This window comes from Perca flavescens, chromosome 11 (genome assembly GCF_004354835.1).
Source record: "Perca flavescens isolate YP-PL-M2 chromosome 11, PFLA_1.0, whole genome shotgun sequence".
Classification (NCBI taxonomy): domain Eukaryota; kingdom Metazoa; phylum Chordata; class Actinopteri; order Perciformes; family Percidae; genus Perca; species Perca flavescens.
Genome location: NC_041341.1, coordinates 13,795,326 through 13,818,243, shown reverse-complemented (window position 1 = coordinate 13,818,243; position 22,918 = coordinate 13,795,326). Strand labels below are relative to the sequence as shown.

Genomic DNA, 22,918 nt, shown 5'->3' with positions numbered 1-22,918 from the left:
TGCTGCCAGTTGTTTGATTCTGCCCAGTCCAATTATAGAGGGCCTTAATTACCGAGCCTGTCAGCCTCCATCAGGAGAGCCATTCGTCATGTGGACCGGGCAGGACCGGACTGAGCAGGGCTGCTTAGGTTTAGTGGGGACACATATATCTGTCTGTCACTCTCAGTACCTGTCTGTCTGCCTGGAAACATTTGTCATCTGTACTGGACTAAGCTTGGTCTCACATACAGAAGAGAAACTTAGCTAGTGACACTTAAAGTAACACTGTGGAGTTTTCTTATAAAACAACACATTCTTTGAATGCTAAATGCCTAACAAGCATGGAAGCATGTCCTACCTAATAAGAGACCATTTTTGAATCCTTATGAAAACCGCCATCAATGACGCCATTACACCATACTTATTTGAATCGCTGAACAAATCAGATCTGGGCAGTTAATTAGAGATCTCAAAGTGCATGGCTTGATTTCAGGGTGGGAAATTAACTGTTTTGTCTGCTAATTTTGTACCCTGCTTGTTTTCTCATGTTTTGGACTTTTGCAAACAACGTAGCATGAATAATCAGTGGTTGCAGCCCTAATCTGTTTTACTGTAAATGTTGAGTCAAACAAGTCCTCTCAGAGGATGACTGGAAAAGATCCTTTTTTTAGTGAGATGTTGGTCTCAAACGGTAGCCTCCTGTTGGTCCTAGATTGTTATGGGTTGTTATAGGAAAAAACTTCAGTTGGCCATTAATCTCAGTATATGATTTTCTGTACACACGGTCAGTATACCTCTGTTGCCTCTGTGTGTGGCTTCTTTCTCCTCTCTCCATCACACATCCTCTTCTCGTCTCGTCCTCGCCATGTAACAAACAGCATGAAGGAGGTTATAATTGGGAGGTCCAGAGCTCTGCCAGGTGGAACCACTTGTGTCTGAATACAGGCTCTCGCTCTCTCTCTCAAGATCTCATGTATATTGGATCTCTACCACTCTTACTCTTACTTTATTTTTCACTTAGTCTCCCTCTGTCTCACATATGCTCTGTCTGCATTATTAGAATGATACTACAAAGCTTTGCAACCATATTGCGTTTTAAATTTCTGTAAGATTCTACACAGCTTTCTTTTCACTGTTTTTTCTCTTTGAGTCATCCACTGTCTTTTCACTACAATACAACTGCAGCCCCCCCGCCGCCAAAACCCCCGCCTCAGTTCTTAAAAGAACTTGCCAAGCGTTGCCATCAAAAGGCGTTCACCTCATTTACTGTCTTCCTTCTTCCTTCCTTCCTTCAGTTTCTTCTCCTCCTGTCTCCAGTCTCTTCTCCAAGCCAAAGAGCATTCCTCCTCTCTTGTAGTCATTTTGAAATAAGTTTTTTTTTATTTTTATACATTTGTTACTGATCTGAAAACTTAGCAGGAACTCCATTTGTAATTTTCTGTGCCAGAGTCCTACAGTTTCACAATAAATTCAGATGTTATGTACACGTTCAAACATTTCTTAGGTAGCACCGACCTATTTCTTTGCTTCAATTCAGAGGAATCAGAATCAGAAACCGTTCATTTTTAAATAGGTTTTCACATTCAAGGAATTTGCCTTGCTATTTTGGTGCATAATGGACGAAGTAAACAAAGAGAAAAGTCAAATTCAATTTTACAATTAAAATATATTTTTTTTAAATGAAGAGCTGTACAGTCTTTAAAATGAAGTGGTTTCAATGTACAAAATGTTGATTAAAGAATGTGCAAATATTTACAGTTTAAAAAAAAAAAAAGAACATTAGAACATGTGCAATATGCGAAAATAAAAAGATTTCACAACAAAGTACCATCATTCCAAATTACATTAGATTAAAACATATTGTTTAAAAGTAGCAGACAGTGGCAGTGTCTCTTTTAATTACCATCTTTCTAGATTAAAATACAAATGTATTATATTTATCTGAATATCACCAATCACCATGTCCATTCGGATCTTTTGTCTAACAGTAACTGGAACTTTGACCCAGTCATGCATGTTTTACTACCTTGAATTAGCTTGTTAACAATTCATTTTATCTAATTCTATTGGTTACACTTAAGATGGAGGAGAATACCTTTGCTGCTATATCTTTTCAGTGCTCAGAAAATCATGTCAAACAGGGGTAGAAACTGCTGTTAAAGGAAGGGTCTTTGCTTTTAAATTGCCTTCAATCTAAATTCCTTGATTTGGAATATCAATTTCTCATATTTCATCCACACTAATGCCGTGTGGAGTTTTAGAAGATAGCTAATGCTTGTACATTTGTAAGTGTTTGCTGTTGGTGATGTCCTGTCTTTTGTTCTTCCTCTTCTCCTCACCTTCCAGGTGGTTGATGGAAAACTGGCTCCCTTCTTGTCCAAGGTGATCAAGTTTGCCAGCTCCCACGTTTTCAGCTGCAGTTTGTGTCGAGAGAAAGGCTTCATCTGTGAGCTCTGCCACAACAGACAGGTCATCTACCCCTTCCAGGAGAACGCCACCAAGAGGTACAGATTCTCAGATAACCTTTCTAAACATTTGAACATTTACTTAGCCAAAGAAATCTAAACATTATCAATTTTGATAAGATTTGATTGATTTAGATTTGACTTGATATGAAAAGACTTGATTTAGTGGGAAAAGTCAGACAAAAGTAAATTTAATTAAACAGAGCAATGTTTCGATCTTACAGAGATCTTTGTAAGGTTGTCAAATCAACACCACAAAGCACTACTAATGTTGTATTTAGACACAAACACATTCACAACAACAATTACAGTGAAGCAGTCATTGGCAATTCAGTTCTTAGATTTTTAGGCTCCCTCCAACACTGCTCATGCAAATAAGTACAAGTCACGTAATTAGAATCTAAGACATAAAAAAGTGCAGCAGCTAAAATAATAAAAGAATAAAACATATAAGTACAAATAAAAATAAAGTCCTGTTCTGCAGAAGCTTCCGGAGAGGTTCTTCAGAGGGCGATGAATTGTATCAAGAACCTAAAGGAAAAGGACCTGTATTAAAAAACACATTATGTACTTTTCATATTTCTCTGGAAGCAAGAAAACTCACAGGGGGGAGAGGACATAAAGTGTAGTAATGTGACTGCCTGAGCTACTAGCTAGATTTATTTCTGTTCCAGACCCTCAGGTTGAGCATGTGTTTGTACATGCTTGTTACCTGAATGTTTGCTCATGTTCTTTGTGAGGACCAATTTCACTGTTGAGAATGAAAGAGTGAATACATTTTGGTCTTTACTGACTTTATCAAAGTGCTGTTTCAATTCTGATGGATCAGTTAATCCAAATTATAAAAAAAAGCATATGTTATTTTTATATTTCCGTCTAATGGTATCTAGCCCTGCAGATACTGCATGGAAACAACTTTGACATTATGACATTTTTATCTTTATGACATATTTTACTATGAAAATGTTTATGGCATATGGTACTATGACATTTAAAAAATAAATTATGACATACTATACTGTGGAATTTTTATATATTTTTAATGAATAACTTCTTTTTTGACATACTGTACTATGACATTTTTGTTAAATTTTTATGACATACTATACTATGACTTTATACGACATATTTTCGTGGAATACTATGACATTTTTGACTTGTTTATGACATACTATACTATGATTTTTTTTTTTTTTTTTACTTTTTATGACATACTATACTATGATTTGTTTTATGACATACTATATTATGATGTTCTTATGACTTTTTAAGACATACTGTACTATGAATATTTAAAAAAAAAAATGTACGACATACTATTCTATGACTTTCCACCACTGTACTTTTTGTCTGTATGGGGACTTGAACCTGTGACCCTCCGATTCCCCGGCTCCCTACAGACTGAGCTACTTTTTTGACATTTTTCAAGACATACTTGCTTTCATGACACACTATACTATGACTTTTTTTCACATTTTTATGACACACTATACCAGGGGTGGCGAACCTGTGGCTCTTGAGCCGTATGCGGCTCTTTGCCTGCTCCTTTGAGGCTCTTACTGTGTGGCTGGGGGCTGTGTTGGTGGATTTTTATTTACTTTTTGAAACATTTCAGATAAGTTAAAAAAAAAAAAGCATTTGAATGTATCTGCCAATACATTTGCCAATTATTTTAAAATAAAAAATAATGCAGCAGAGTTTTTTTATGGACAGATCCTGCAACCTGAGGAAAGATCACCTCCCTTATTAACCCTTTCTCTGCTGAATCAGATTGTTTGAAAGCCCCTCTAGTGACAAGTGAGTGAAAGAGTCGCTTCGAGTGGCCACAACAGAGTACAACCAGACCTAAATAGGATTGTGGATAACAAAGACTGTCAGGTTTCCCACTGAGTCAATCTAAGTAAGAAAAAAAACCCTGTTGCTGTTGTAATGTGGACGTGCATGTGTTGTGTGGCTTTTTGCTATGGTGTGTGTTTTTTTGTGGCTCTTTATGCTGAACTGGTTGGCCACCCCTAAACTATACTATGACTTTTTTTCACATTTTTATGACATACTATACCATGACTATTTCATGATATTTTTTACCACACACTACACTATGACTTCTTTCACATTTTTTATGACATACCACATACTATACTATAACGTTTTTTGTTTTGTTTTTTCATGAAAAACTAATAGGCTTTTTTGACTTTTTTGACATACTATACGATGACTTTTTGACATTTTTTACGACATACTATACACTACCGGTCAAAAGTTTGGGGTCACTTAGAAATTTCCATTCCACTCCATTCCAGACACAATACCTGCTGAGATCAGTTGCATTGTTTTTTTAATCAGAACAGCAGTTTTCAGATTACATTATGTGCTTACATAATTGCAAAAGGGTTCTTGACTGTTGTAGAAAGAAGTGGCTGAAGAAACACTTGAAATTCATGCTTTTTGGTCTAAACGTCATACCCAAATTAAAAGTGGTACAGCTCCCATATACTTTGACACTCAGGGGTGTGCCTGATATCATTGGAAAGGTGATTGATGTGGGTGTGTTTGTGTATTTGAGAATTGTTGTATTTTGTAGTTTTTGGGCTTTTTTCTTTGCACTTTTCAAATGGAAATAAAAAAACGCACAGACATATCTGTAGAAAGAAATCATATAAAATCCATTTTTTGAGTCTTTTGGTGTCTGGATTGTTTCTGTAGTAAGCTGAGACGTGGCTAATGCCCTGTGGCATCTGTCACCTGTCAAATGTGTTTACAGCAGTGTATTCTAATCACTTTACAGATGTATGACTTGGACGGAAATAAAACACCTCCATTCTAGCCTCTGTAACTCTGTGTCAGTAAGGCCTAGAATCACCCTGACACTTGTAACAAAAACTTGAGAATGTTTCCTTTCCAATGATATCAGGCACACCCCTGAGTGTCAAAGTATATGGGAGCTGTACTACTTTTAATTTGGGTAAGATGTTTAGACCAAAAAACATGGATTTCAAGCATTTCTTCAGCCACTTCTTTCTACAACAGTTGAGAACCATTTAGCAATTATGTAAGCACATAATGTAATCTGAAAACTGCTGTTCTGATTAAAAAAAACAATGCAACTGATCTCAGCAGGTATTGTGTCTGGAATGGAGTGGAATGGAAATTTCTAAGTGACCCCAAACTTTTGACCGGTAGTGTATACTATGACTTTTTTCACATTTTTATGATATACTATATTATGACATTTTTATGAATTTTTAACACATACTATAGTATGACTTTTTTGACATTTTCACGACATACTATACAATAACTTTTTTACATTTTTTACGACATACTATACTATGATTTTTTTCACATTTTTTATAACATACTATACTATTTTTTGAAAAAATTTTACAACATAGTAAACTATGACTTTTATATTATTCATGAAAAAGTATACTGTAACTTTTTTGACATACCATACTAGTCATTTTTGTGACTTATTAGACATACTATACTTTGACTTTTTTTTACTGTACTATGTCATACTATACTAAACCCTCTGGTTCCCAACCATACTCCCTACAGACTGAGCTACTGCCATCCCACTTTACGACAAATTATACTTATTTTATATTAAAACTATAATATGACTGTTTAGGACATACTATGAATTTTTTACAACATACTACTCTATGACTTGCTGACATTCTATAATATGACTTTCTATGAATTTTTTGACATACTATAATATTACTCTTTATGATTTCTTTTTACATACTATACTATGACTTTTTTGACATGCTATACAATGACTTTTTATGACTATTTTGACATACTATGCAATGACTTTTTCGACATTCTCTATACTATACTATTTTTTTGACATACTATGACTTTTATAAATTTTTCGATGTGCTATACTATGACTTTTTTATGACTATACAACTTTTCTTTTTTACATAATATACTATGACTTTTTTATGAATGTTTTGACATACTATATATACTATGACTTTTTTCAACATACTATGACTTTTATAATTTTTTTGATGTGCTATACTATGACTTTTTTATGACTTTATACAACTTTTCTTTTTTACATACTATGCTATGACTTTTTATGAATTTTTCGACATACTATACTATGACTTTTTTCGACATACTATGCTACGACTTTTTAGACATACTATATACCATGAATTTTTTCAACATACTATGACTTTTTAGACCTACTATGCTATGACTTTTTATACACACTGTACTATGACTTCTTTTACTTTAAGACACAATATACTGAGTTTTTATAACATACTATGACATTTTTATGACATTCATTACTATGACTTTTTTGACATTTTGATGGGATACTATACTTTGACTTCTTATGATATTTGAAGAAGAAAGAAAGATGAAACTTAATTTATTCGTCACATACAATCGTACAATACAATGTAATGAAATGTAATCTCTGCATTTCTGCATTTAACCCATCCTAAGCATAAGGAGAACTGGACAGCCACATACAGCGTTCGGGGAGCAATTTGGGGTTAAGGGTCTTGCTCAACGACACTTTGACATGCGGCCTGGGGAGCAGGGGATCAACCCGCTCTACCTCTTAGCCACAGCTTATTATGACACCATTTGATATGACCTACTATACTACGATTTTTTTAATTAAATTTACCTCAAAATTGTACTTAAGTGCTGTACTTGAGTACATGTACTTTACATGTACAGTTACTTTCAACAACTGACCCTTCTGGAAAAAGCTGTTGCTATTTATTTTGAAAATGTCATTATTCAATGCTGTGAGTAGCATAAACTAAACTCCACTCCCCAGCAGGCAGAAATACACATAAAAACATAGTCTGCAGCAATAGACACCAATTTAGCAAAGAGATGAAATGTGTACGTGAGCAAATGCTCGCTCTGGGTCTCTGCTGCTTGTTGGTAACACTGGTTGGCATGAGATATCTCCGTGTGTGTGTGTGTGTGTGAGTGAGTGTGTGAGTGTGTGAAACATACTATACTATAAGAACATCCTGGAGGCTGTCAATACCATCCATAAACAATTGTCCACAGTGACTTGAAGCCAGCAAATTTTGTCATAGTGAATGCTTGGCTGAAGTTGATTGACTTTGGCATCGCAAAAAAGTATCCAACCAGTATCCTGGTCATTCACGACATGGGCAGTTAACACAGTCCAGAGCCTCGTCCTTGTCACTGAAACTCAGAGTAACAGACAGCAGAGAGATAAGACTAATTCCTAGAAGAAACACTGACACACTTTCTGTACTATAACTCACACACATACACACCTTTCTTGTTGAGTTGTGTTTTATGACTTGTGAAGGAACTGTTAACTGATAACAGCTGTATCTACTGTAAGACTTACTGGAACTAAGCTGGACTTTGTTGACTTAGTTATTACTCAGACACTGACGATGCAGGAAATGAACTGAATGTAAACAGCCTAAGGTACCATGCTCAATTGATCATTTTCTATCCGTTCGTCTTTCAAATTATCATTACGTTTTAATTTGCTGACGAAAACTGTAATCCATTGTGTCATAGTTTACATATAAAGGTTAACTTTTATTTAGTTTTAGTCTCGTTTTTGTCATAGAAAAGGTTGTTCAAATATTTAATAATATTAAATAATAGTTTTTCGTTGGTGAAATTAATGCTTGCAAGATTCTGCAAAATCCCAAATAAATCTTTTAACATTCTCACTTGTAAGTGGTTTTAGTATAGTTTTTGCTGTGAAAAAGTGTCTTTCTTCGTTAACAAAATGAACACTGATATAGTAGGGAATTGTGTCACGTGGAAAATGTAATACATTGCGTAATAGTTTTTGTTGTTTGTTATTTTATATGTGCATGGATATTGTAGAAATAAATGACCGGTATTCTAAAAGGTTTTGGCATCGAACGTTAAAAAATGCCATATCATGAAATGTATTTGGGATTTAGTAGAATCTTTCAACTTCTTACTTGCAAGAGGTTTTAGTTGTTAATAAAAAAAAGTTGTGAACGAAAATGAACATGGAGTAATATGGAATTGTGCCACGCCAATAGTCTTCTCATACAAATAATAGCTTGATGACCGATCTGTGTGTTGATCTGTGTGTGTTTGCAGGTGTGACGGTTGTGGTGCCGTGTTCCACACCGAGTGTCGACAGAAAGCTCAGCCGTGTCCGCGCTGCGTTCGCAGAGAGCTCCACCACAAGAGGCCGTCCTCCTTCTGGTCTCCGGACGACGACAGCCCCGGATGCTTTCACCTGCCGTACCAAAACACCTGAGACACACAACACACACACACACACACACACACACACACACACACAGACACACACACGCACAAGCAGTTACAATTAGGGCGCTGCCATGACACTGGACAAAGTGCCTGTTTTTCTGATTTGTGCGTCTAGAGGAAAAATTCTGTGACAGAGCTCGGGGCTCGTGTGTGTACCTGTTAACACAAACCTGAGCTAAAGTCCCTTTGTCCTACTGTAAAGAGCAGGGAGAAGACCAACTGAAAATGGCTGCACCAGGCTTTACAGACTGACCAACATGTATTTTGTAGTCAAACATCACACGTCATGGTCATCCTCCGCCATCTTCATCCATTTTCCACCTCACTACTTTCACTTATATTCTAAATCACAGCTGATAAACTGGAGACATTCAAAGTAATAGTTGGAACATTTTGGTGGTTTATTCTAACACAAGTTTTACAGCACAAGTCTAGTGATGAAGCGATTTAGTCAATGGACAGAAAATTAATGAACAATTTCAACAATTGATTAAAAACTAATCTAATCTACCCCCCACTCATTTTGAGGCGATACTGTTACCAAAACTGTTTCAGCATGAAACCTTGACACACTGTAGGGTTGGGAGATGGCTGTAACAAGTTTGTAGTTTCCTTCTTTACAGAGAAAAGCAGCCGTTGTCACCTTGGATTCATGTTTGTTAAAATGGAATAAAATATGAGCAATGAAAGGTTCGCTGGCAGTAATAATTCTTCCCTGTTTATACTGACCATTAAAAAGATCCCTTCATAAATTGATTTCAATATAAGTTAATGTGAAGCTATAGCAGTCTTAGTCTGTGAAGTATAATTTTTTTTTCTTTGTTTTACTATCCCTCTGCTCAGCAAGGAATCACTGTGCGGCGAAACAAAAAAAAGGCTGCAACTTTGGAAGTTCTTCTTTTGATTTGTATACAATGGCTGAAGCCTCATATTAGAGCTGGTCAAAATATCGATATCATGATATGAGACTAGATATCGTCTTAGATTTTGGTTATCGTAATATGATGCAAGTGTTGTCTTTTCCTGGTTTTAAAGGCTGCATTACAGTAAAGTTATGACATTTTCTGAACTTACCATACTGTTGTAACATTTCTATTATTTGCCTTTACCGACTTAGTCATTATATCCACATTACTGATGATCATTGTGTAAATATTTTGTGAAAGCACCAATAGTCAAACACTACAATATCGTTGCGGTATCGATATCATGGTATTTGGTCAAAAATATTGTGATATTTGATTTTCTCCATATCGCCCTGCCATACCTCATGTATAATTTAAATGGACTTTGAAATATACTTTTAAACAGACGAGGACTGTGGATTTTGTCCCCCATTACTAAGTAGTAATGGATCTTTAAATGGCCAGTATGGACAAAAGGAATGATTAGAGCATGCAAAAACCTTTTCAATGTACATGAGGGTATGTGAGGATTGTTTTAAGACTGACTTGAAAAAATGTGAACCTGTCCTTTAATCAGTTTTCAGAACATCAATCAAAACTTCTCAAACCACAGCTGCAGCACAATCCACAATATCACTGGCTGTCTGTATGCTCACCAAGCACACAATGGCCATTTTGCCGTAATATTGCTAAATACACTTCTTTGAAAGTCACAAATCCAATAATGCCATTTCCTGTTTTGGTTTGAGCTCCAGGAGACTAGCATGTTAATTAAGGTACTCGAGAGATGATGAAAAATATTTTGAATGAAATTTTCTTTGTCTTAAATTACAATAAACTGAATATATTTTGGTGTTGGACTGTTGGGCATTTTGTTTACTATTTTCTGAAGTTTCAGAGACCAAGAGATTTATCGATTATGAAAATAATTGTGAGTTATAGCCCCAATAAAGTTATTTACTGGTCATTATTCCAGACCTACAAGCTCTACAAAATTTCAAGTGTATTTTGCAGAAAATATGTGTTTGAAATGTAGGGATTGACCGCAGAAAAGTGGATTGTGCTGCAGAGAAAGTTTCATAAGTTTCTGTGGATGTTTTAATAATTTTCATTCAAACGGTGACAACTTGTCACCATTGTAACTGACTAAATCCAAACATTTTACAGTCATACGCGAGTATTTGATTACATTTTGGGTTCACTTGGGATGTAACTGGAGCCTTTAGATTGGGATGTTTTACCCAATAATTATAAAAGTTAAAAACGATTGCATTGATTAAACTATAGAAATCCATCTTTTATCAGATCTCATTCTCCTTTTCTTTAAACTTTATTTAACATGTAGATGATGAGGAATAAAAGATGCCTTTTAATACTCATTCTAAATCAGTGTTTTAATGTAAACAGACTTAAATTTAAAAAGATGCTGCGCATGTTTTCCGCCCTCCATCAATCTAACTGTAAAATAACAGGCAATAATACACTGTAAAATATACTTTAATTGTTGAATTTTTCCTCTGTGATTCTACTTCCTGTTGTGCTTTATTCCTGCAGAATCTATCAAACATGATAGCAGCTTTAGCTTTTAGTATCTCTATGCAACCTAGATGGCCTTTATAACCCACTGCTTTTCCATGTGTAAAGGTCTGGAAACACTTTACGTTTAGGTTTTCTTCAAACTGCAGCACCAGCTGTGTTTCCATCGTCAACATAAAAATCAACATATTTTCAAGATTTTATAAAGTCACAATTCATTTTGTTTAAAGTTTATAGTGAATCTCAAATTATTGATGAGTCTAATCCAACAAAGTAATTATTTACAGTTAGATTTATTTCTTTATTTAGTTTATTTTTCCTACACAACACAGTGTTCTAATCAGAAATTAAAAAAAAAACCTTATGGGAAAGAAACTAAATGCTGCCTTCATTGATCTTTTAAAGCTGCACTCCCTGATTTTGTTACACAGTCCGGAAATCGCTAAGTTTGCTTCCAGCTAACAGTTGGAAGTTTCTAAATATCCATGACAAAGTCCAACAGATTGTTACTCCCATCTCGTAAAATACGGACGCTTGGTCAGGTGCCTTTGTCGTTGTTATTGGCGCTAAAAGTCTTCTTTAGCGTCATATAACGCACTTTATCTAAACGCGCTTGGTCGGGACTATTGGCGTCCCTTTTGACGCAGTTATGTTAAGGAAAAGCTCGTGGATGGGCTTACGTTTCCGTGACACGCGGGAGGAACAGGGCGGTTCCTCCCGCGGGACACAAACCCCGGTCTCCTGGGTGAAAGTCCTGTGTTTGACCCATCCACCACCCCAACCAATCTCCCTACGCGGAATTTCGGCCTTACATACTACTCGCTACCGTAGTCGCTCTTAGTTTTACGTCATCTTCAAACCCCTGTAGCTGCAGCTCTCCCCGGTACGTTATACAAACACGCTGAAGGGCGCTTTTTTTTCGTAGCTTCAGACGCTGACAGCCACTGTCCAAACATCCGTATTTTACGAGTTCGGAGTGAGAACGGGTTGCAAAGTCATGGCCTGCAGCTTTAAAGTTGCCAGACTTTGTAATAATTTGGATGGAAACACAGCTGCCATTTCTTCTCTGTGCGGCCGAACTCATTGTATCGTTTATTTCAGTGTTAATTCTTTCCCCATCTGTCTTTATCCTGTTTTTCCAACTTGTTTGAGCCATAAAAACATGTTAACTTTGAAGGGAATTTATGTGCGAATAAGCTGCCACAATCAGCAGTGGGTTTATCCGTGAATATGTATTTTTGTGATCAGACTGACAGTTATTCATGTTTATGAAGCATGTAGGATACTGTAGACTAAAACTAAATAACCCAGTGTAGTTTAAAATATGGCAGCAAAAGTGCCCTGATGTGTCAGTTGAATACATTTCTTTTGTTTTTATTTAGTTTTTCATACAGGTGATATTCAAAATGAAATGTTTAAGTTATTGTTGCTTGTGCCTGCTGCATAAATAACTGATAAAAGGGTTGTAAAACCTTTGAAGTATTTTTTTTTATATATTTTTGACAGTGTGACGTTTTATTTAATTTTGTATCCGGCTGCTGTGAGCCCGGCAGGTTTCAAGGATCTTTACTTTTTTTGATTTGTGCACACAGATTAGAGTTCTGCACACGCCTAAAACTGGTACTGCTAAATTACAAATCTATAGTTCATCTTTGTGTCATCCATTATGTTAGCGGTTTGCTAGACGGGGTATTGCATATCTACTTGCAAAACATGACACACATTGAAGCATACTCAAAATAATCAAACCTCAGCCTGGCCCAGCGCAACAAACCAGCCCCAACAAGATGGGTCCTGTCAAAGTATCCAATTTCAGGTAGCAGTATTCCTATCCCAGAATACTAATGTGTTTAAATTGATTAAAGTGCTGATATTATGCTTTTTGGCTTTTCCCCTTATTGTTATTGTGCATGTTATAGGTGTACAAAGTGAAAAAGCCCAAAGTCTCTTACCATCTCCAACAGAAAACACTGTTCACAAACTGCTCCAAACAGCTCTATTGTAGTCCAGCCTTTACTTCAGAGACAAACGTGCGTCACTTTGTAACCCACGTTATAATGTTCGCCTAGCTGCTAGTGTGGCACGCCCTCATACTCTGCTTCTTAATTGCTAGCAGTCCCTACCTAGGTACTGCGCATGTGTGACTCCCAACAAAGATGGAACAGAAGTGAGATGTCTCACTCTGTAGCTAAAACAGAGAGCTCAACACACAGGGTGAAAAGAGGAGCTGCAGCAATGTGCAGTACAACAAAAATATGGTGTTTTTTGAAAATCTAACCATGTAAACCTATTCTGATATAACCTCTAAATACAAGTATGAACCTGAAAATGAGCATAATATGAGCACTTTAAAGATTTTTAATACCCTTATGTGAAATATGTTTAACGGATGTTAAATATTGTTCAGGTTCAATTCAAATCTGTATATCTGTATATTCAGTTTTACCTCCAAACGAAGTGCGTTAGATCAACTTTTAGAATGTTTAAAACTTGTTTCGTGCAATGTTGCTGAGGTTTTCTGGGTTGAATTTGCTCATTACGATATATGTTAAGCACATAATAAGATGTAGTCCTAATTAGAGTTTGTAAGGCTAATTTGTGAATAATTATTTGATTTGCAGAGCATACCAAAAAGAAGAAAGTCGCACACCGAACCACAACATACTGTTCCAAACTGTTTGGGATGAATAGTTTCTGTTGCTACGGAATAATGCGAGAGCATGATTTACTAATTTGTTTGCACAAATGAGCCCCAATACCTGCTGGGCTCTGTAGTCTGCCTCTACGTAGCTTCAGTAGCTGACTTCTAGACCTGTGCATCTGATCACTTTCAAACTTTATATTTTGGCTTGTTTTATGCAGTATGTTCTTTAAACCATCCTTCATTTTTTTCATTTCCATCTGAATTTGGATCATAACTATGAACGTTTGACAACCTGTTATGAATCATGTTTAGCTGCTAAGCTCGGTTATCTTTTCACTGCAGTTTTGACAAAACAATGAGTACATTGAAAACTGTATTTACAGGTTGTCACATGACTGGAAATGTTGATGTTGCAGGCACATTACGATCATCACAGTATGTTTTACTTGACGAGTTTGGAGAAGATTATATTGTACAGTATTTAAGCAGAGTAACTGGACTGGAAATTCTCTATTTTTAAGTTATTGTTTGTTTTTACCATTGGTTCTTTTCATTGCAGCCAAATTTCTTATGCAAATACAGGGAGTTGATTTTCTGATTTATTCCTCCTGTGTGATTTTGTTTAAATTTATCTGCTAGCCACTGATGCCAATAAAGGAAAAACTTCGTAATACTGAAAGTGTTTAAATCCTGTGTGGAGAAATGTTCATATTGTTTGGCTGGGTGAGGTTTGACTTCCTTCAATTTATATTTCTTTGTGCAGGTATGTTTTAGCTAAATAGTTATTAAGCTAAATACACACCGTAGTATTTGTGCATGGCTTCATTCGCTGGACTTAAAGTTAACTTTGTTGGACTTTAAAGGTTTTTTAAGGTCAGTGAAATGAAATATCATTGTCGCCAGAGGATGAATCCTAAATAATCCTAATCCTAATTTTTGGTGCCACCATGAAGGCGACATTTATGGTTTTGGTACACACAGATGGTAATGTCGTCCTCAGGATGAATTGTTATCACTTTGGTGATCCTTTGACTTTACATCTAGTGGCATCGTCAAGTCAAAATCTCAATTTGTCCAACACTGGGACCAATGATCTAATGACATTCTCAATAGGCCTCAGCTGTATTTGTGTTTAGTGCTAGTTATGTTAGCACGCTAACACAATCAAATCAGAATACGGTAAACATTATACCTGCTAAACATTTGCTAAACATCAGTATGTTAGAATAACATCAGCATTTAGCTCAAAGCACCGCTCTGCCCTAGTACAGCCTCACAGAGCTGCTAGCATGCCAACACTAAAATTCAAATGGAAATATTTCGATAACACTACAATTTCATTTCTGCTGAGAAAGATTGTATGATATGATTCAAAGCTCCAAAAAAAAGCCACTAAATGGACCTTGTGGTGTGACTGTTTGGTCAACTACTTGTTCCAAGGGGTCAAACTTTGCTGAGATGACAAACAATAACGTGTCAGTTTGCGGCTGGCTGTCAGGTTATGAGCTCAGCCTCTAACTGAGCTGAAAGAAAAAACAGATTCATGTGAATAAAAGGTGCATGTAAACCTGCCGGAGTGAATATGCATATTGTCTGAGAGAGCGGAGGCTGAATCATTTGCCCGTGATGTATGTCGAGCAGCGGGCAAATTGAAGCTGAGTGTCGACCACGCTTAATTGTCATCGCCAATTAGTGCATTGTGGGACGCCTACAAAGGATCAACTGTAACGAGTAGAACGAAGTCCTTTGTGCTTCTCCAATGGCCCGCGGACCAGTCAAGACTCATTTAGGGCCCGAACAACGACGGAGCAGAAATGCCAACGAAAATGAAAACAAAAGACAGTTTAAGGAGAAAAAGAGGACGGAGGAAAGAAAAAGAGAGCAGGAGGGGGGGAGGTAGACAACGGTCACAGGGGGATTGAAGGACTGGGCCTCTGCTCTCCCAACATGAGAGGAGGGTGTATGGCACGCACACACCACACACACACACAGCCCCCCCCCTGACATTTAGCGAGCTGCTACACAAAAGCTGGCAGGGCCCCAGTGTTCCCAGTGACCCGGTTGTTCAGAGGCTCGTTGGGCCACGTCAAAGCTTTCAGCAGGTTTGAGTAGAGCAGATTGTCTGTGTGCTTTTGTCAATGTTAAAGGGTAGATCCACTGTTTTTATCCTACTCAAATCCTTATTAAAATGGATTTGCAATTAAGCATAAAACAACTTCCTTACCAGGCTTTCACTCATTACAAACAGAGAATCATTGAAGCAAAAACCAAGAGTAATTATTTTTTATTTTTTTTAAGTTCTTAAGCAGGGTCATATCCAGGACTTTAAAAAAACATTGAGGTCATGAATCCCCCCTCCCCTCCCCAGAAGAACCACAACAACCTAAAAACAAGTTTGACTACCTGCCAACCAAACTCTGTCCAATTTTCTGAGTATTTAAGAAATTCCTAACTTTCGTTGTTCATTTAACTGTTCTCTATCATATTCTCCTTACATGGTCTAATTGTCGTTTTCTCTGCACTGCCACATATGTAATGTTATTTCAATGCATTTCGATTTTGACTATTAAGAGTCAAATTAAAGATGTTTAGTACAAGAAATATCAGAATCAGCCTCAGAAATATAAACAGTATGTGTAATCATATAATGTGAGTTCTTCTTTATGTCATTAAACCCACACATTCACAGAAATATTACCCAAAGCATGATGTCTGATTCTATGGCCCTGCTCACAGGATAATCTGCCAACAGAAAGCTCATTAGAACTGAGTTCACTTATCACTGATGTCAATATACTCTAGCTCCACCTCTCTTGAAAAGGAAATAAACTCAAATCCAGATAGAACTGATAACAGTGAAATGATTCATGAGAGATTAAATCAATTACAATTAACACATGTGTCACAGTGTTATCAACAGAGAGAGTGTGTGTGTGTGTGTGTGTGTGTGTGTGTGTGTGTGTGTGTGTATAGACGCCTGTATGAGCCAACAGGGAGGAGAAATAAAAACCACAGTAGAGCAGATAACTCTAACGTCTGAATATCTGAAACTGACAGTAGTTTAGTTTTTGTGCTGATTAAACATGTAGTGTTTCACATACCATTTCACTGTTAAAACTAAATATACATTATACATACATACATTAGATTAAAACAAAACTCTAAGGACTAAAATTAAACTACAACTAATTTGCATTTTCGTCAAAAGACTAAAACAAAATCAAAAGCAGGTGCCAAAATTCACGCAGACCCCTTGTTGGCTTGAAAGATGGCTCCGAACAGTTTGGACCTTGCTCTCTCAGCTTTAGTCAGCTTGGATTCACAGAAGTTTCAATGGATTCCAACGGAAACAGAGTTACTGTAAAAAAGCGTCAAAACTTCCATAGAAACTTGTCAAACTACAGGGGCAGATACTCACCTTGTTTTACCGTTACCCCATTGGTTCAGGGCCATAGTTAGTTCACCTTCTTATAGCTACAAAGATCTTCTAGAAGTTGTATCTATGTTTTTTTTATTTTACATTTTAAATTGTTTTTCCTCCCTTCCAGGCAGCAGTTGGTTTCTATACATTTCACCATCACATTAAAATCAACTTAATGCAGCCGGATGTCAATACAGATTGATGTAAAAGGTCTGACACAACAGTAACTCTGACAATTAAAGTGTGAGACAAACAAAAGATGTGATGTCTGTTCACTGTGGAGGATCACCTCACTCAAACAAGCTCCAAGTCTCTGCATGTTGATTTTTCATGCAGCGCTGACATGAAAGTGGCTGCCACACAGTCTGCAGTATGCTTAGTCAAGTCTGCATCATTTGTAAGTAAATAGCTGAAAGGTTTGTTCAGACTGAAGGTTTAGAGGCAGAACGATTACAATCAAGTCAACGGAAAGAAACGTGTGGACACAGATTTGTCTGACCATCCTCTCTGTCAACTACAGCAGGGGTCTTCAACGTTAACTGGAAGAGATACAGATCAGGGACCCCCAACTACAAATTGTTTAAAATTAGTTGCATATAAAACTGGACCTACAATTACATGGAGGGCAGCCTAAAGCTTTTATAGATACCTTTTAAGTGCTATTAAAATAATAATTGTTGGCATGATTATATAAATCATGTTTTAGTGTTAAACATACATATGGCACTGTGAATAATTTGGGATGAACTGTATCTGTGGATGGCTATGTTAGTGATTACCTTACCTATAGGCCAGTTACGCCTATCATTATATTTGCTAATAATATGTAGGATTCATGTTTTCATTCATGAAATTTTCAAAAAACACTTTCAAAACATTTGGTGGCCCCCCTGCAGTAACTCTGAGGACCCCCCTAGGGGTCCTGGACCCCCTGTTGAAGATCTCTGAACTACAGTATCAAATAAAACATAAGATGAGGAGGCAAGACAACGAGAGTTAGAAATGATTCAAAAATTGCAAAAACCCAAAGCTGATTGACTTAATTTATGACAGAGAGAAGAAAAGAGAAATGCTAGGAAGCTAACAGCTAATGTTTGCATGGTCTGTGAATTGCCTGTTTTGAGTAAATAAACATGGACTACAAAAAATATTTCACATGAATACATTTTTAATACATTTGTAATTCATCTGAAGAAAACCTTAAAGAGGAACTCTGCCAATTTTACACATCAAAGTGGGTCTTACAAGTGTTGAGGTGGGTTTACTACAGCATGTGTGAAAAATGTGTAAAGTCTTTTGTTTTGATAAATTGCCTCAAGTGATGTCACTTGAGTCTGAGACGGCTGAGTCTGAAGACTACAAGTTTGAAAGTTAAACAAATCTGGAGGTGTGGAGTTAGAAAGAAGTGAGTGCTTCAGGCAGCTACTAGCATACCACAGTCAAATCTCCGATCCAGCTGACTTTGGTCGAGTTGCATTGTGGGTAATGTAGGCAGCAGGTTTTGACAAAGGTGAAATTATAACGATCTATCTGGTTCTGCTGCATCGATTTTAATTCCTAAAAAACAAACAGAAAGCGTCTGGGTTAGCTCAGTTGGTAGAGCAGGAGCACATATATAGAGGTTTACTCCTCGACGCGGCGGCTGCGGGTTTGAGTCCGACCTGCGGCACTTTGCTGCATGTCATTCCCTGTCTCTCTCCCCTTTCATGTCTTCATCTGTCCTATGGGAAAAAAATGGCTGAAAAAATAATCTTAATAAAAAAGGTGTTGTGAGTGCAATGCTGAACTCTTTGAAATCAGGGTTTCTCAACCTTCTCTGGTCCCTTTTTAGCTCCCAAAATTCTCTAAGTGACTCAAGTAAGTTTTCTAGTTTGACATTAATTTGATCACATTGAATCTGTAGTTTTATTTTCAAGAGCAAGATTTCTCATTGACATCAATTGAGTCCTAATGCCAAGGTTGAGAAACTCCTGGTAGGTCCTTTAAACATCTGTCGAACTGGCGAGAGCTCCAGAAACATCTGGTTTAGCATTTTTGTCTTCAATCAATTTAATCATAAATACCTAATTTTGATGAAATTAATAAAGTAGGTTGTGTGTGTGCTGTGAGGACCAGTTTGAGTTTTAGACCTTGATTGTGAGAGGATTTTCGAGTAGCTGTGTTTCTGTTGTTCTATTCTTCTTCAAATGACTGTTTGAGCGTTTGGATTCACATTGGTAAGTTAAGGTAACAAAGACAAGGTATAATTCATTATGTCAACAGGTATAGAAGTACAAATGTGTGTATCTCGTGGTTACCTGATCAGTAAGTGATGCAGGTCTCCTTGTGTTCCCACTTAAAGCTTGGGAAATCACCACAAGTAATCACATATGTATGTGTGAGTGTGTTTACACGAGATTGATGCCGTCCAGCCTTTACACGTGAACTCCTCGTTGTTTGCTTTCATTTGTCAAAGTAACCTGAGTGAAGGTAAATCAGACTGAGAAAAATGTTACACACACACACCCTTTAAGACCTTTGTCCCCCAGAGAGCATTGTGACCTTTGTCCGATGTGGGGTGTGTGTGTGTGTGTGTGTGTGTGTGTGTGTGTGTGTGTGTGTGTGTGTGTGTGTGGAAAGAGGACAGAGTCATGTTTGTAAATGAGAAGTTGTTCTCAAACAGTTTACCTGGATAAATAAAGGTTTAAAAAAAATATGGTCTGATATTGAGCACCACAGATTTTTCCAATTATTTTGATTAAGTTGTATTTAGACATCAATCCAATGCTGGCAATGTTTACTCACTTAGTCCCCCCCCCACACACACACACACACACACACAAATGGTGTGAATAGGAACGAGTATTGAACCTCTATACTTTTTCTGGTATGGAAACGGATCTGTAACTCCAAGTATCAACTGTCGAGTACTTTAGTAAGTTTTAGATCGTTTACATATCCGATCAAATAGTTCCTGATTCAAATGAAAACCTTTGTCTGTTTTAGACGAAAAAAGAGTTTAATAATGCATGTGTAAGTAATTGTTTTGGTATTGCTACTGAAACTGAAGGTATTGGCACAGCAAGTATCAAACATTTTGAAACACTATTTATTTGATCGTATGAAACTGTCTTGATGAAGAGTGTCAACACATACTTTTTACTCAGTGTTTCCTCAAACTTTGTGAAAATCCAAATAAGCTTTTATAAAAAAAAAGTTTGAAGGTTTAACCATTAAAACAGGTTTTACTCACACTGCTGATGTGTGACTTCACCGCCTCACGTCATTACACTGCTGTCTGTTGATTTGAATATAGCCACTTCACGTTTCACGTATACCTTTCTTGTATACACTGTATAACATACATACATATAGATACCATGTATGGATTTCAGAAAGACAATCACTACATACAGTAAATAACCAAGTGATGAGAAACCAGCTGCCTGTCTGACAGTACAGATGCTTACAACGCAGAGAACAATTACTGTTGTTGTTTATCAGCTTTGAAATGACACTAGCTTTAAAATAACTTAGAAAGCCTAAGAAAGTTTTGAAAATGTAATAATTGTGTATGTAATAATTCAGCAAATAACAGACTTAATTTCAAAATGACTTTGAGCTAAAACAATACAAAAAATAGATACATTGAAAACAGATTAAGCCTAATAATTTAAGTTTTAAATGAGTAGAAAAACTAAAAAGATTGATTTACAAATCATGTTAACATACAGGTTTTAAACAATACTATAATACCAAAAGGGAATAACATTTTTAATTTTCTCTTCTGTTTAGTGACTCTGTTATCATTTATGTAGGCGTTACCAATCAGCCGTTTGATGACAGAGGAAGAAGAAGACGAGGAAGAACTGGTGTCCTCTTTACCTCGCCAACAAATAAATTGTTTAAAAATGCAACATGTAGGCTGTAAATAACTGGATAAGCATAAGCATTTAGCCTGTGCATGGTTTTATGTCTGTTGTATGTGTTTTAGCCTATTAAATGTGTCTGTCCATCATGTCTCTGTTGTGGTCTTTGATGTAAGTAGAGCTAACAGGAAATGACAAACTGAGACTAGAAGTCTGTCAGAAGTCAGGGACAGTGTATGTGAACAAACTACATATTAATATTCCTCTATGCATACAGCTGCGCATGTATCATTATATTGAAAGGACCAATTTAAAGATACAACTCTAAATTGGTCCTTGTGGGAACACATGAACAATAAGACTGAAGAAAACAGAAGGACTGTAAACAGAATTGACTGTTTGAAACAATCAAATTAGGTAAAATGAATATATTGGACGACAAAATTAGAGCAATGGAAACAAGCAATGAGCAAAGAATATTCAGGAAATAAGAAATGAACCAAGACTGTGAAAAACAGAATGCAAAAAGAAAAGAGAGAATAGGAAAAACAGGATGAATTGCTGTAGATGCTACCAATAATGTGAATTGAAAATGTGACTCTCAAATGCCACAGAATATACCTGTAACAATTATTGTTGTTTGTGTTTGTGTTTGTGTGTGTGTGTGTGTGTGTGTGTGTGTGTGTGTGTGTGTGTGTGTGTGTGTGTGTGTGTGTGTGTGTGTGTGTGTGTGTGTGTGGTCGTTTGGTCAGGCTGCCAGTGGGTGGAGAGACCTCATCTATCATCTGATACCTTCAAGCTCTTGTGGTAAACTCTTATACCTCCTAATGCAGGAAGTCATAAATACAACTCACTGATGCGTTCAGGTGCTGTCGGTGGCAGACGATAACAATATGGTCTGTGTCAAAAGTGGCTTTTCGACATCAGGCTTCACTGAGCTGCAAAATAAAGAGGAAAGAATCAAGTCAGGAAGTTCTCATTTAAATGGTTTCAACCTGTGTGGATTCTACATGAAGCATATGTTTAGAAATGACAAATCGAGATTAGGACTACATTTGTCAGATCATACTGGAGATCAGAAGTTGAGCTGAATTACAGTGTTTTAATTAATCAGATCATTCACATATGTTAGTGTAGTAAATAAAATATCTCAAAACCTGCATGGGCTATTATTTTATTTGTGTTGCATTAACATGCAAGCAGAGTTTTGATGTTGTAGATGGTTGAGGTGGATCTCATTTGAACTATAGACTGTAAATTAATATGAACCGTGTTAAAACGTTTCGATGATTAATTAGTCGTTTCGCAGAAAATGAATTGCCAAACAGTTTAGACAAATTGGTTAAGTCATGTATCACGAAAAACTGTCAATATAACTTGAAAAAACTAAAAAACATACAGAACTAGAGTACATGTACTTAGTTACTTTGCTGCAAACTACAAGGACACTTTAAGTAATTAAATCACTGTAACAAGAAAATTGTATAATCTGTTATTTTTGTCTATTTTTAATGTCATCTTTAAATTGCCGATTTTTCTCTTTATAGGGCATCTAATTGCAGTCCCATTTTTATTTGCCTTAGGACTATATAAAGCATGTTATGTACAAACTTGCTAATTGCTGTTGATTAGGGTCTAAAAGGGCATAATTCCTAATTAAATGCTGAGTAAAAGATATGTGGTCAGATATTAATAATGCCTCATCTTCCATCGCAGATGTGTCAGTTTGTTTTGGGTTGGAGCATGTCGCTTTAAATCAAATTATGCAACCACTTTTTAGCACTGTGTGACCCTTACCATTAGCCTTTATTATATGTTTGCCATTGTCTAGA

The 22,918-nt window shown here is 36.5% G+C and overlaps 1 protein-coding gene across 4 annotated transcripts in view; it reads left to right on the top strand.

The window, feature by feature from the left end:
* The window catches only part of plekhm3 (pleckstrin homology domain containing, family M, member 3), a 47,548-nt gene extending 38,306 nt beyond the window's left edge, over positions 1-9,242 (top strand). For all 4 annotated transcript variants that reach the window (XM_028591102.1, XM_028591103.1, XM_028591106.1 and 1 more), the window contains exons 7-8: positions 2,326-2,483; positions 8,556-9,242. In XM_028591102.1, coding sequence (XP_028446903.1) covers positions 2,326-2,483; positions 8,556-8,718 — 321 coding nt within the window. In that variant the 3' untranslated portion in view covers positions 8,719-9,242. The remainder of the gene's footprint in view (positions 1-2,325; positions 2,484-8,555) is intronic.
* The last annotated feature ends 13,676 nt before the right edge of the window (positions 9,243-22,918 follow it).